Source organism: Onychostruthus taczanowskii, unplaced genomic scaffold (assembly GCF_017590055.1).
Source record: "Onychostruthus taczanowskii isolate IOZ18803 unplaced genomic scaffold, ASM1759005v1 scaffold21, whole genome shotgun sequence".
NCBI classification, from domain to species: Eukaryota; Metazoa; Chordata; class Aves; order Passeriformes; family Passeridae; genus Onychostruthus; species Onychostruthus taczanowskii.
Window position 1 is genome coordinate 5121530 of NW_024499351.1, and position 15891 is coordinate 5137420.

Below are 15891 nucleotides of genomic sequence, written 5' to 3' on the forward strand. Positions count from 1 at the left end.
ACCTGAGATCCACAGACATTCTGCAAATCCTGTTTGAGTATCAAGAAAGAGTTGTGGTTGGTTTATTGGGTTTTTTTTCAGATTTATTCTGTTTCATATTGTTATCCGTACTGCAGAATCCTTCAGCTCTTAGCGATGAGTTCTTTTCCAACCATGTGGGGTACGTCTTCCCTAATTTTAGAGGTTTGCAAAGTAGATATTTCTACCACACCTTGCGGTTCTAAGTCCCCACAAAAGAGAGAAACAGACCCTTTTAGGCACAATTTATCTGACATGTTTGTATGTTTTTATATCTACTTTAGGATGAATTGAATCAAACCAAAGAAATGTCAGTTTTTTTCACTAGAATATATCACAACCAGTTTAGATTAATCTAGCTGTTAAATAAATACCATTTTCATGTTCTAAGTTAGATAGGCGTCATAAAGAATAGGTAAAATCTAGAACAGGTAGAAAAGTTTATGAATGTGTGCATCCACATACATGGCTCTGTGAAGTCTTTGCAGACAAAGAAAAGTGGTCAAAGGACAAAAGTTTTAAAGACAGAGCATACCAGCTGTATTTTTGCAAAGTGAATGAGGTCTTGTAAGTAATTTCTCTTTCTTTGGGTCTAGAAATACAACATAAACGTTTGTTTTGTTGTTTTTTTTTTAATTTAGCTTTATGTGGAAATTTTTACTAGTTTGAGCCTTCTGGGTTTGTATTTCAGACATTTTTCCTCCTACTGTGTTGAATCAAACAAAGTCCTTAAAGTGAACACAGTTGCAAGAATACTTCTTTTCTTTTCTAACTGTTTATTTTTCATTATGTAGGTGCAAATTGCTAAAATAATCTGAGATCTGACAGTCAGTCTACATTTTACAAATTACAACTAGTCTAAATGTAAATATAATGGAATCTGAAAAAATGCTAACTTAATGTAGTTTTCAATCTGTTGAAAGATTTCCTGTAGCTGTGTCCTGTTTTAAACAGGTGATTATAGGAAAGACTCAGTAATCAGTATAATCTATATGAAAATGCAGTTCAGATGAAAACAGTAGGTTTGCTACTAATATCCCTACTTAGATTTTATTCACTTAAACAGTCATAGAGATGATAATGGGTGTTTTGACTGATTAGAGATTTCAGGATCAAGTTTATAGTCATTATGACTAATGTTTTCTCATTAACTAGTCATGCATATCAAAATAATTGGTCTGTGCTATCACTAACCTGTACACAGCTCCCACTGCATGGCCATCATTAACAACACAGAAATGAGAAAGTAATTCAGGTCCAAAGGAGTTAAAAAACCTAAATGGGGAGACAGTATAAAAACACTGGGATACACATCAGAGAAAGCTACTTCCCCTTTTTATATAAAATACTAAAGGGAGAAAACCGTTTTAAGACTTTTTGTGTGTGTGTGTGGTATTTGTGAGGAAATTAGCTTTGAAGAGGAAGAAAAGAGAGAGTGTGTCTCGTTGGGGTGAGAGGACAGGTCCTGACACAGATCATAAATGAGAGGCCTCTTTTATTCATATCATCCTAACTTTTTTCTTTTATTTTTTTTTTTTTTTTTTTTTTTTTTTTTGGCCCATAAAGACAACTTAATTAAATGAACTCCATAGAGAAAACCATCACGCATTTTCCTAAAACTAGCATGTAATAAGTGGCTTTATATGATATTTGGAAGTGAAAACTGCAAAATAGAGATTGTTTTCTCAATTCTCATTAAAGCTGTACGCCCAAACAGTGTGTGCTTCATACATTTACTTATGTGGTTGGTTCTGCAGCAATTGTAGTGATTTTAGTGATTACTGGCACTGTGCCATAATTACATTCTTTATTAATATCGATGTGTCAGATCTGGTGCGTAAGACAGGTTTCTTTGTTCCTGTGTCTTTCAGTTTCTCTTTGAAAAGGGGTCCAAGGAGACGCAGTCTCATCCAAGGGCCATGGTGATATGGTCAGTAAAGTCAGTGAAGAGCTTAATGCTGGCCATCAGTGTTGTACTGTAAGCAGACTTGCAGCATTTGCATTTTTAATTAAGTCTTTGTTTTACCTGCTGAAGCTGCTCAGGACCTGCACCTAATGATGTAGCTGCACTTTGTGAGAATGTGATCAGCGCATCTGCATAAAAGGGTGAATTTGTTGCTGAAGAGCTCCACTTAACACATTCCTTCTAAAATCAGTGCATTCCTCTTGTCATGTTGTGCCTTTCCAGCTTCCTTGGTATAGCAGATATTTCTGAAGTTATTCTGTGTCTCTGAATAGATCTGTGCTGCTTAACTGCTCCAACCCATTATATTATAAATTTGTTTCTTGTGTTTCAAATTTGTGCACAGGGAATGTGTTTGGGGGACTTTTTATATTCATGAAAACTGAAAACAAAATTGAAAGTGCTAAGAAAAATGAATATTGAGCTAATGTAGTCTATTTCTGCACAGAGCAAATATCAAGCTAATGCATAAGATTTATCCTCTGTAGTAAATCACCAATATGTCTCATTTTAGGCCTCTCCTATGACTACTATTTTTTACTGCAGTATTCAGTCATGCTGATTTATATATACTATCCTGTGAATATTTTGCAGACTATTATCAATAAAATAATTTTATCTTTCAGTCCAGATGGAATGAGCTTAGAACACAAAGCAGAGAGAGAGCATGATTCCTGCCTCAAGTGTTTTAATCCTTGAAATAAATTTTAATCCTTGGCAAAAAATATGAGACAGGGACACAAGACAGCAGGGAGTGGAGGACTGGATCTGGAAAGGCATCAGCCAATTAACAAATTATTTCATGCTGTAAGGGCTCATGTCTCAATAAGATGGTTCTGTTTAACTGGAAAGATTTCATTAGGGTCATGCCAGGAATCAGTTTGGAGTGTAGGACTGAACTAGGACAATCAGCCCTGGCACCACAAAATTACTCAGGATGAGTGTGAGTAGAAGCAGCAGTTTCACTAGTCCCATTAGACAGCCCACAGAACAAATTGGAACAATGGGAGAGGACTGGTGATAACAGAATGGGTAACAGGCTCTGGTATCACTTCCTGCTGTTCACACCAAGTCAGGAATAAGTGTCTGAAATCATCATGTTTATTCTGGACCTCTACTAGCAATAGCATTCCTGCTTTCTTAAGTCATGGAGCATTCCCTTGGAATTGTGCTAAAGGCATTAACCTTTACTCTTATTGATTGATCTGCTGATCCTGCATAGAGGAATTGCCAAAAGTAAAATTAAGTCACTTGCAAGTGTCCTCCTTCTCACATGCAATACCATAGTTTAGATTTTTGATGTGGATTTTAGCTCAAATCAAGTCTAATCCAGACGTGCTTTCAGTTCCAGTAATCAGAGCATCCAGCAAAGTACGAGTGAATGGATATCCAGATGTCCAAAACTTTGTCATATTAAGTTTCACAACATTGAATTATATGTTAAATAGCTCAGCGTAAACCTTTCTTCCTTTTATTTAACTATTTTAATTCCAGAACTGTGTTTTAGACTGATTTGAGATGCGTGCTCTGAGCCTTTTGAGTTATTCATATGAAAAGTGTGTAAGTGTGTGAATATATGAGTGCGTGTCATTTTCCAGGAAAACGGAATTCCATTTAAATTCTGTAGTACTTTGTGTTCTGCCATGGTGGTTAATACTTTCCAAGGAAGCATAATGAAAGCACTTCATAGATCAGTTGACTAAAATTAGTTTTGGATACATCGCTGATATACTCTTATGTAGCTAATGTTTCTGAAAAATTGAAAAAGTGTTACAAAATTTCTTTCAACAGTGTACATCTTCGTTGTAGACATCTGCATGCTTTTTCTTAGAAAAGAAAAGATTTTTTGGATAACACAGTTCTCTGAGGCTGAGTTTTGGAAACTGAAAATATATATTTGAGTTACATTTATATTATATTCAAGCACATTTAAATCAGAACAGCCATGAATAGGTATAAAATGTAATTGATTGACATTTTGCATTGGCAGAACACAGGGTCTGACCCTTTACTGTGTGAGGGACATGTAAAAATAAAGGAAGTCAGCCACGTTTAAAAATATTATTCCAGGTTGTATTTACTGTGGTAACATGCTAGGGTTCACATATACATAAAACATATATTTCTGATCAATGTAGGGAGAAATAAGAGAATAGGGAGAAAGACAGTGAAAAACTTTTTCTTTCTAAGGCTTTGTTACTGATTCTGAACTTCACCACTGTGAATAGGTCAAATATCCTTTTGATATTGGGAAATTTTTATTTGAAACTTTATTCTGGTCTCATTTCAATTTCTGATGATAACCTTGAGTCTCTGAACTTGGAGATGTCCAGTCTAGATTAACACCATGCCAGGGATATTCCAACATTTTGTAAGGAATAGCCATAGCTATTCTAAAAAGTGCTTTACTCAGAAAGTGATCAGCATTGCCTGTGAAATCAAATTCATTAGCATTGCCCTGGGCTTTCACAATTCTCTGCATATCACATTCTGTTCCATAGTTTCACAGAACAGAATGCATTTCATTTCATTTTCCTTGAAAATTTGCTTGGCCTAATATCTTGGCAGCAGTTTGCAAACTTTACTAGGTTATAAGGCTGCCAGCAAGAATAAACAACTGGCTTCCAGTCTTCCATGAATAGAAGTAAATTTGCTAAATTGTTTTCTTGTTGTGATATCAGTCAAACTCATCTTTTAAACTTCATCTAAAGAAATTTTCATGCAATTTGACCTCATAAAAATTGCAGCTAGACAATTTTAGAGTAGAAGTGAGATGCAAATTATGGAGGGTTGGGGTAATTAATCTCATACATCACTTGCCAGAGATTTCAGTTGGTGCTGATCAATGGTAAGCTCTGGATGCATTTTACAAGTAGGTATAGTGTAGTTTGCCTATACTTATTGATCAAGAAGCAGGAGTTATTGGAAGGTGTTAGGAACTAGACCAGGCAAGAAAAGATGATCGCAAAGCTGTCTTCAGAAATTAAAATTGTTTTATCACTTACAGAGTAAACCAGAAAGCTTTCATGACAGTTTGCTGCTGATTTTCAGTCTACATCATAAGTGGTTGTTTTCTGTTTGTTTGTTTTTCCTCTTGACAGGTGCAGCAAGTTACAACAGTTTTTATGTTTTTTGCAAAAATTTCTGCCAAGCTGTGAAGCCTGGAAAACTGAGGGTCCGCTGCAGTGTATGTAAACAAGGAACCCTGACGTTGGCAAGGGTAAGCTTTTTTGGATTTGTTTCAAGATTTTGGCGTATATGGAGATGACATATTTAGTCTTTTCTATTTGCATACATATGCGTATGTATATATGTAGTCTTTTTTTTTTTTCTTGCTGTTTATAGCTGAGAAGAGTAGTTCAACGGATGTTGAATATTTCACTCACTTGTTTCTATTATTTGGAGCATATACAAGGAACATGGTGCAGACTAGAGCTCCAGTCCTTGAAAGACACACTTAGCTCTTTATTTAAAGGACTAATGATTAACCTGATTGTACGCACAATCTATGCAAGTACATGTATGCTAAAAAGATGGGATGAGACATGTTTATTCAAAGCTTGGAGCTGTTGTTAAGGCCTCAGAAACACCTGAATTCAGATCTAGGTTGTGACGATTAAGGGCTGAGGCCAGAAGTTTTTGAACGGGTGCGTAATTGCAGCGTGTAAAGTCAAGGAAAAGTTACTGTTCTTGGACAGAAAATTAATAAGAGATCTCTCAAGCTTGGTTTGCACCCTAAAATGAGAGAGTGTTGGGGAGTTGAATGTGCGGTTGTGTAAAGTTTTGAAGGGTTTTTTCTTCTGTCTGAGTGCTGCTAAATCTCACTGGTTGTGTTGCTGTTGAATGAGAGTTCTTCCTCTCTCCTAAATCAGTGTTAGTCAACATGGTTTGTTCTGTGAAAGGCTTAGGTCTTGAAGAAGACTCAGCCATACCATGCTATAGCTTGGTTACGAGGAACTTTCATATTCACCCCATGTTCAAGTGTTTAAATTTGTCTTTTGCTGTGGTTTAAAGTTTCAGATTTGTGTTCTCAATGTAGCATGGTGCTTCAATGTCTTTACATGTGACAGCACTGTAAAAAAATAGCAATTAAAGCCCCAAGTTTTATATTCTTCTTGAAAAGAATAAACCATACTATACTTACACACATCTAATTCAAAAAGCCACAACTACAGTGCCCTTCAGGCTTTGTGTGCTATTCCTGAATTAACCAATTTCTCTGATTTATTTCAGAGGCTTCAAAGTGTTGCATTTTTTGGTGTTCCAGATGAACACATCTAAGGGGATTCTTTTTCTCTGAAAATTTGTATTGAAATATTGGTGATTAATATAGGCTTGAATAATATATAAATCAAGACAGAAGACACCATTAATGTACATTTCTAATGGATGAAAACACAGACAATATTGAATTCAGCTTGTATACATGAAGTCAGTGCTGCTGAAAGGCATTGCTGTCGTCACTAGATGACTCTGAATCTTATAGATTCCATTGACATCACACAACATGAGTCCTTTGCTAGACTCTGTGGCTTCCTTCAGCATGTCCACTTTTGGAAATGATGACTTTCACATCTGTGCTGTTTGATTTGGGATCATTGCATTCCTTGTATTAAATAAACCTAAATACATTTCCAAACTTTTCAGCTTTTACAGAATCTATACTGTTCTTGGTTTTGGGGACTTAAAAAAAATCCCAAAAAATATCAACTCTGTATTGTCTCCCAGGAATTCCTCTTAACTCCATGGTGGAAATGGTATTATACGTTTCAGTTGTGTACACCTTTAAATAATTTCTGATTGCCTGGAGTGTACGTGGGCCTACATTCTTTTGGCAAATACGGGTTCAATGACACAATAAATATATGCAGGCTGATAAATTCGATTGAATGAGCAGATTACAGCTGCCTCTTCTTTCTATTAGCATATTTTACAGTACATATGAAAAGAAAGTAGCTGGAAACTTGTAGTAGAAGCTGTTCCAATTTTCAAGGTTGATTCAAAAATCCCAGCTTTTAGAAGTTTTTATAAGATACTTCAGCATAAAAGTACAAAAGAGAAAAGGGAGATATCTTCTGGAAAGTTTAAAATTATAATTTTATTCTGGTTTAGTTTTCAAATAATGCTTGGCTGTGAAAATAATTTGCACTTGAGAGTCTTGTTACTTTCTCCCCGAAACAGAGAAAATCTGTTATCATTCTCTTCCTCTCGAATTGAAGCAGAGGACAGTAGTTAGGAGCAGTGAGCATGCTGTTCCTGTAGTTTGGGCTGGCAGTCCTTTGGGCTTCCAAAGTGCAATGTTTGCAATATGGGCACTCCTAATGTCATGAATGTGCTATGCAAGTCAGTTTGTTTTATAACACAGCATCTCTCTCAGTCCTGTGCTTATAAAGATTAGGTGCAGATTTTGCATGTGCCTGCCCCACCTTCTTTTGTGCTCCACTTTCCAAGGAGGCAGAAAACAGTTCCAGCTGGAATGGCTTCTAATATGTACTAAGACTTATTTCTTACGTTGTATTAGCCCTGCTTTCTTCGATGCATTGCAGTCTACAGTAGGCAAAGTCTGCTGAAAAGGTTAAAAAGGTTCATGTTAGTATATTACCCCAAACCCTCTGTCTTTCCTCTCTAATCCCATAGGGCTGTACCAGTGATTGCCAATAGATATCCTCTCTACTGGTGCTACGGTTATTCTCATTTTATAGAGAAATTAGCCAAAATGAAGTTGACATAAACAAACTATTTAAAAAAACTTGTCTGTACCACTATACTACAGATCTGTCAGCAAAGCCACTTCTTTTTTTAGATCTCTTTTTTATCCCCAGTCTTGGAAAACTGTGCTTGACCTTTACATGGCAACACAGCAAGTTTCTTCTGTGCTCAGAAGCAGAGAAGCTCTTTTGTGTCCATAAGCACCAAAGCACTCTGTAAGCCAACATTTGTTACACTAAATCTTTTATTGAGATGAAAGTGAATACCTGTGTAAAACCTGCACAAAGCTTTGTGCAGCCTTCACTTACTCTACATTCTAATCCTTTGACTACCTAAGATACAAATGACCAGCCTAATTAAATTGAGCTTTCTTTTTTTCATGGTCTGTTGGCTGACATTTAAAATATTACTTACTCTATTAAGTAGTCTTATTCTAAAACCATATTTAGCAGTCATGGCTATTTGCATAGCTTTTTTAAAATATATGATGCTCAGATTAGATTTATGATACAATATTTCTATGAAATTAAACAGCCCGCTGTTTTTTATTTTTACCAAGGACATCTATCTAAATATTACATTTGTCATTTTACAGTTGGCACTTACCTGGCACTTTACAAAAATTTCATGACCTAATGTTTTATGGGAGATGTATGCAGGTTAATTTAAAGATAAGAAAACGTCACTGTACAAATATCGCATCTCCCTAGTTTTTCTAATTAATCAAACACAAAAGATATCTGTAAAGTTTGGTGCGGGGGAAGTCTCGTGTAGGCCACCTACAGGCCTACCAGGAAGTTTTTTCATATAGCTTGAAAACTTTAGTAGCCATCGTTTATAAAATCAGGGCATTCTTCTTTCCAGAAAACAAACAAACAAACAAAAACCAAACAAAACAAAAAACAAGTGACCAAAACCAATCAAACAAGCAAAAAGAGGAAAACAACAAAAAACCTCCACAAAAACAAACCAAAAAACCCAACAACAAACCAAACAACAAAGGAAGAGAAAACTCAAAATAAACAAACAAACAAAAACCCCCACAAAAAGGTCTGTTTAGAGCAGTCACATTTGCAGTCCTTTTTTCTGAGCTGTAACAGTGTCAACATTCACAGTGTTAGTTCTGTAGTGAAAAGGAAAATGTGTATCTGTGAATGGAAGGCTGGATTCTGAGAACTGATATGTACCAGGCTATACACAAAACCATACTTTTCCAGTCTCTCCGACTCTGTGTGACTCCTGGCAAAAAAAGACAGGAACATTTGATTTGGTATCTGTCATAGTTCAGAATTCAAGCAGAGTATGAATCTGGATTGAGGTGTGACAAATAGACTTTGGGGCTCCCTATGCAGGCACAGGTGCTATGGTGATGCCATTTGTACTGTGGGGAATCTACATCTCTACTTGGTCATTCTTCTTCTTCTTGTGTCCTTGCTAGTTACTACTGAGGTTTTGGTGTATCATCCAGCACAAGTGCCAAAGGAGTTTGTCATAGCTCCTGTATACTTTGCAAGCATTCACATCATTATGTCTGATCTTTTCAAGCACGGGGAGTTATATTCAGATCTAACTCCCTGCAGCTGAGATGAGATTTACTTTCTGTTACTTAGAGCACATCTGGTGCGTACTGTCCTATTGCTGCTGTCCCTACCCTCTGTGCTGCAGAGGAACCTCCTGATGTCACAGTTTTGGGGTTTTTTTTCTCTTGTATTGTTTATGAAATTAAGGATGTTGCTTACATCTATTTCTTTTCATCTTAAACCTAATAAAGAAACAGACATTTGCTGAATTTTGTTTCTCTGGAACCCTGAAAGGCTTGTGATTTGGCTGGTTGGTCAGCATAGGCTGTGTGGTACATCACAGTTTGGCACAAGAGTCTTCTGAGTGCCTTTCAGTGACTGAGAAATACCAGGTCATAAATGGTGTTAGTGGTCTTCCTCATAGATGATAGTACAGTGTTTGGAATTTGATACTTTCGTATTTCCTAGGAAGAGAAAGATCTGTAACACAGTAATTTGCCTTGAGTTCTTATTTCTTAGCTGCATTTAAGCTATTTTAATAAGATATTTTCTTTTTGATTAATATAAACTTAGCTGAGATTTTACAATAATATAAAATAAAAAGGCAGTTTACCTTTTATCTCTGGGGTTTTTTTAAATATGTCATTGTAAAACTCCATTTCACAGTGCATAACCTCTCACCACTGCTCATTTGAGGTTACTGTTTTTTCTGGAATTAATTACTTGTGTCTTCCCTCAGTGACAGAGAAAGTAAAGAGTACTGCTCACTGCATCAGAGCAAAGCTGACTGAAAGAAAAAGGGACAAGTAGCACCTCTGAAATTATGTAGACCTTGCTGCTGCTGAGTCAGCTTCTCTCTGATGGTTACCCTACTGGGGTAATGTGGCATACAGATTACAAAAAATCAATTTGTCCTTTAAAGGTAAACTGCAAAATAAACAGCCACTGAAGTGTATGTGAAAAAGTGTGATCTCATTTACAGGCTGGGAAGGTATTAAACATGTGATTGAATTCTTGAGAATGGGTAACATAGCTATTTGTCTCTCCAAAACTACTTGTGTTCTGGGAGGAAACAAATGTTTTTTGATATATATTATAGCTTACACATGACAAACACTATAAAACACTATGTGTTAAAATGCTTCTGTGCATAAAAAAGTTAGCACTGTAATGTGTGACTCCTTGGTCAAACTAACAAATGTGAAACAACCATTTATTGTTGGGTTCCTGCTAATGAATGTGTAAGTACAAAAATAGCTTAATTTCCCTGCATTTGGCTGACAAAAGTAGCATTTACAGGAAATTACACCTATTCAGTATATGTGCTTCTTTTTGCATAAATAATGGAAAATGCCTCAATTCTGACATCTAAATTGCACCACTGGGCACTGGTGTTAATGCTGCCTTGAGAAGGCTAGGCCAGAGAAAATAAGCTCTTGGAACAATTTTTCCCAGGGTTTACACAGAATCAGGAAATCCTTCTTCATTAGTTATATTAAGTCAGCACTGTAAATTGTAAGCCTAATGTTTTTTCCTAATGAGCCAGTGATTTTTGAGAGAGAGGGAACATCTTAAATACTGATGTGTTATTCTGTTGTTTAGGCCAAGCCCATCTGTGCCAGGATTCCAGAGAGAAATCAGGCATACTTTGGTCTCCCTACCTGCTGCACAGGGAAATGTACTCTTTTGTGCACTCATTTCTTTTATGAAATGATCTGATGGTAACAGGGGTGCTGGGACTGCCATTCACACAAGGAGTTCATATCATCCACTCTTCCTTATTGTTCTCACATTGCTTGCACTGACTTAGTGCACAATCAGCATTAAATAAATTTAGTGCTGAGCTGGCTCCAAATTTGAAGTTACTGATGAAACTTCCCTAAGGATGATCACAGGGCATCTGCAACTCTGATTCTGCCATTGCTCACCAAGTGTCTTCATTGCTTTTAATAACATGGATATCAGGGAAAAAAAAAAAAAAAGAACCAAAAAACAAAACAAACAAACCCCCACAAACAGGATAATTCTCGTATTCTATCTTTAAAAGTCTCTTTTCTCTGATGATATGTTAGATTTTCCCAAATCCAGATATACCATGGGGAGGCTGCTCCAACAAATATTCTTGGGCCCTGTTTACGATACCATGGCACTTACAGAAATAAGAAAGCTCAACACTGGGTGGCTGAAAATTATTATTTTACAACAATTTTTATCCTTTCTTCTCCACTTCTCTCTTTGGCTCCAAATCTCACTTCATTCTGAACCACTTAAAAGACAGCCTCACTCTTGCACCTGTGTCACATAGTCGCAATGCCATTAGGGATGGCTTCCAAAATGCTCAGCTCCATCTGAAGAGAGCAGTTGGGAGGATTCAGAAGACTTGACATGGTTTTATTCAGGCTTTTAGCTACCTCTTTCATTTATTTTTAAATATCCCTTAAGAAAAAATTCATTACATTGGATATAAATTGTAATATACTGTAAATGAAAATACATACTTGATTTATGAAAAAAAAAAATTCATCCATTTCAAAAGACAGGAACAGCAATTCATTCATGCAAAATAAACTTGGCTAAGGAAACAGTTTTGCCTCTATATTGAAAAAATGATGCAAGTTATTTTATTTTAATAGGATAAGAAAGTATATTTTAACTCAATTCTATTAGAAGCTCTGAGATATCTATGCATGATTTATAATATTTATTTCAGTATGTGTTTTCAGTGAGGTTACACGTTATAAAGTGTCTTAAAAGCTAGAAAAAAATACCATTGGAAAGAAGGAAAATGACTTCAGTATTATGTACTGCTTCTAGTCATGCTGTGAAATAAAACTGCCTTTTAATGTGAAGCCTAGAGTGAGTTTCTCCAGCCTGGGTGACAACAGTCATAAATGAAAAGGAAAACAGTTACCAAATTTACTTTCAGATAAGACTTTTACATGAGTTTCTGAATCAAATGTCTAATAAACCCTTTTGCCAGAGAGGACAGATTTATGCCTAGTAATACAGATGGTGTTCAGTGTATGTTGTCCTTGCAGTTGCTGTGATATCAGGAAGCACAGACTCACAGGATGGCTGAGGTTGGAAGGGAGCTCTGAAAGTCATCTGCTCCAACCCTCCCTGCTCGAGCAGGGCCACTTGGAGCCATTTGCCCAGGACCATGTCCTTTTGAATATCTCCAAAGACAGAGACTTCACAGGCTCTCTGTTCAACCTGTGCCAGCACTCAGTGACCCTCACAGAGGAAGTGTTGCTCCTTGTGCTCAGGCAGCACCTCCTGTGTTTCAGTTTGTGCCCATGCAAGGAGGGGAGATCGCCAATAATGTCTGTTTCAGTACATCATGAAAGGCCTGGGACTAGTAAGAAATACCATGCTAAGAGTAACACTTGTTTTGTCAAAAATACTAGTTGCTTTTGATTTTTTTTTCATGCAATATTGCACATTCTCTGAATGTATAAATGTAGATCAGATGTGGACTTCAAAGTCTTCAGTCTTCTAGATCTTGTGCTATTTGTATTAATGTTGTTATGTCTTTTTGTTCAGATATATACCTTTTGGGAAAGAAAGAAAAAAAAAAAAGGGGAGAGTACCAACAAATGTGATAAGTAAGCCTTATTCAGATTTAGTTTGGGGGGCATTTTGGGGCCCCCTCTTCTTGGGGGCAGAAATGTAACAAGAGAGGCAATGCTCTTTCCCTCTGTTTGCGTATTGCACCCACAAACATTATTGTTCTCCAGGGAAGTAAAAAGTTACAATTAATTTTTGTCACTGCTGTCATTGTCTTAACTACATGCAAAGATGGCCTTCTCTTCATGCAGCAACTCCTCCTCTCACAAAGAAGGGCCCCCTTTCTAAAGTTTCTTAGCCTTTTATGTTGAAAGGAGGTACAATGAATATTCATCAGCATTCTAGATATTAGAGCCATAGTTACATATGTTGGTAAATCCTTCTTGATCCCTCCTGGATCCCCTTTTCTACTCAATAAGACCAAAATGTGCTGTGGATGTGTTGCTGGAATGTATTACAATACAAGCAAATCATGGGTTGTAATAGTGGGCCTTTTTTTTCTTTTTTCTTTTTTTTTTTTTTTAATATGGCAGCTGCCACTGAGATTCAGATGTCCCTGTGCATAACTCCTAATTTGCTTTCTTTATTAAAGAACAGCCAGACTTCTGTCTACCCAGTATTATTCCTTGGATAGCTGTGGGTACAAAGAGATCATGCCCACACTACATTACTTCAACATTTTTGATAATGATGAATATTAAACAAATCTAAAGGGTCGGTAATTTTTATCCTAGTTTTTAAAATGCTGGAATATCTAAGGCACCAGCTGGCTCAAGAGGAAAAAATAAGTATATTTCCTTAAGGTATTGTAGTAGCAGAAGTAGCAAATATCAAACTATTTTTTTGCAAGTGTACCTTCATCTTCATTAAGAGAATGTGTATTTTCTTAATAATAACAGTAATGATCATCATAATAATAGCAATTATGATTATTAATATTTTTAAAGTTACTGATAATTTTTAGTGGTTAATTTAAAACAGTAAAGGGACTGATTACCTCTAAAAGAATTATAAATAGGTATTTTTTCTAAGTCAATGTGGAAGAAATCATTCCAAATCTTTACATTTGGAATGTCTCAGCTTGTGCTGTTTTTCCTAGTTTTGGACCGAATTATTCAATAAGAAGGGTTTGGGGTACTTAAACATTATATAAGTAAACCTCAGACATCTCTAACTAAAGAAAATCAGCTGATTTTAAGTTACATTGATTAGACTTCTTTAGATAGGTTTGTGATCTAAAAGTGTTAAGGTCAAATATATGAAACCTTTCCTCAGAGCTTCATTACTATAAAACATCTGTTAATATGATGGAGCCACAACCAGGGTAGATATATTGATTTGACTTTCTTGGCAGAGGTATGTGGTGTTCTAATGAGGGCTTTCCCCTTCTTCTTGGGGATGATGACCAGTTAGCAATCCACAAATAAATTCTTAGTCTTTATTTAAATTTTTCTGCTGCAAGCAATTGGATAGAACAAACATCCTTGGTCCCTTGTAGTAATTGCATATGTTTAAAACTTGCTACATCATGAAGAAGAAAGAGTTTAATGGTATATCTTGAATGTAGAAGGGGTTTTGTTTGTTTTGGGGTAGTTTTCAAATATTGTAAATGCTTCTGTGTTAAGAACTTGATTATCTTCAAGTACTTCTAAGGTACATTATCTGGAGTCCAGTTTATTTTTTTAAAATACCTATGCAAATATACATGTAACATGGAACCCTGAAAATTTTCTAGGCTTTGTTTGCACGCTGTCATAAAAGATGAGTGAAAAGAGAATCAGTGGTATGTTTACTTAGGTTTCACCTGCATGTGCACATCAGCTTTTTATGGTCTGATGGTGGTGGAAGCACTTCACATTTGTTTTGGATGTTTCTGTACATCCCCGAGTTCTAGATTTTATTGATTTAAAAAAGTAAAACTGTATTCAGGCTCTAATAATTAAAATCAGTATGTTCTACATGTCCTTATTTCCATAAGTGCACTCAAAAAAGTCAGTTCAGTTGGCAGAAGTTACCTTTTTCAGAGTGAGGTGCAGCATTTCAGCTGATGTCTCAGGTTCCTGTAAAGAGCACCAAGAGGTGTTTTTGCTGGCTTTCTTCTGCTTAGCTCTGCACACATCTTACCAGATGAAAACACTGCAGCCTCATCCTGACTCAGGAGTGTTGCAGAGGAATGTTTGCAACTTTGAAAAAAGGACCAGAGATGGTATTATTTGTCTGTTAACAATATAGATGGTGGGGCCTATTCTCTAAACATAAAAACCATATTTCCCTAAAATGTTCTCGCTCACATTGCAGATTGACTGTCTTGTCATACCCTCTGTCCTGTGTGTCTAAGAGGATGAACTATTTTGCACTGTCCTCATCTGAGCAACATGTGCTTTCTGGATGTTCATACTATCTGTGCATATTTTGACTTGCTTGATTTGAAAAATTTAGTTTCAGATAGAGAAAATGAATTCCCTTGAAGTTAGATTTTCCATTTCAGTCAGGTCTAACTGCTTGTTTTGTTTGAACTAACAGATTTGGGCAAATAGGCAGGAATGTGTTTAACCCAAGGTTTTTGTGGTGGTTAGGTGGTGCTTAAGAGTGGGAGAATAATTTTCTTTTAATATGCAATCTCTTCTGAATCTCTAGTTATATGTGCTTTAGTTATATGTGCAAAGAAGTTCCAAGCTTCTTTGATATGTGGTTAGAAATAATTTTATACAATTGTTCCAAAAGACAATCACTGAAATGAAAGGCTTTCTGGTTACTTGCATCAGTCTTGAGCCTCATGGACCTTTCTGTTGAGGTCAAATCACCAGAATGAGTCTCTGCCTGAAGGAAGCGTGACAGTACTTGTGGTGAGAAGGAAAATGGATTTCAAATAGTGCAGTTGGGTGTCATCAGAATAAACAGCTTCTATATACATCTCCTGCCTTATAGGTTATAAATTAATTCAGTCATTTGTAAGGTGACAAATTGAGGGTTGTTTTTATTCTGGAGTAATAGAAAAAGACACTGTACAGTACTAAAAATTATTTAAATATTCTTTAAAGGAAAGACACAATACCAATTTATGGAACCAAGGGTGTTTTCGCTATGCAACAGTTTTATTTATGTTTTCTTTCA

The 15891-nt window shown here is 36.2% G+C and overlaps 1 protein-coding gene across 1 annotated transcript in view; it reads left to right on the top strand.

The window, feature by feature from the left end:
• The window catches only part of PRKN (parkin RBR E3 ubiquitin protein ligase), a 683114-nt gene that overhangs the window by 235929 nt on the left and 431294 nt on the right, over positions 1-15891 (top strand). The window contains exon 4 of the mRNA XM_041404442.1: positions 5083-5201. Coding sequence (XP_041260376.1) covers positions 5083-5201 — 119 coding nt within the window. The remainder of the gene's footprint in view (positions 1-5082; positions 5202-15891) is intronic.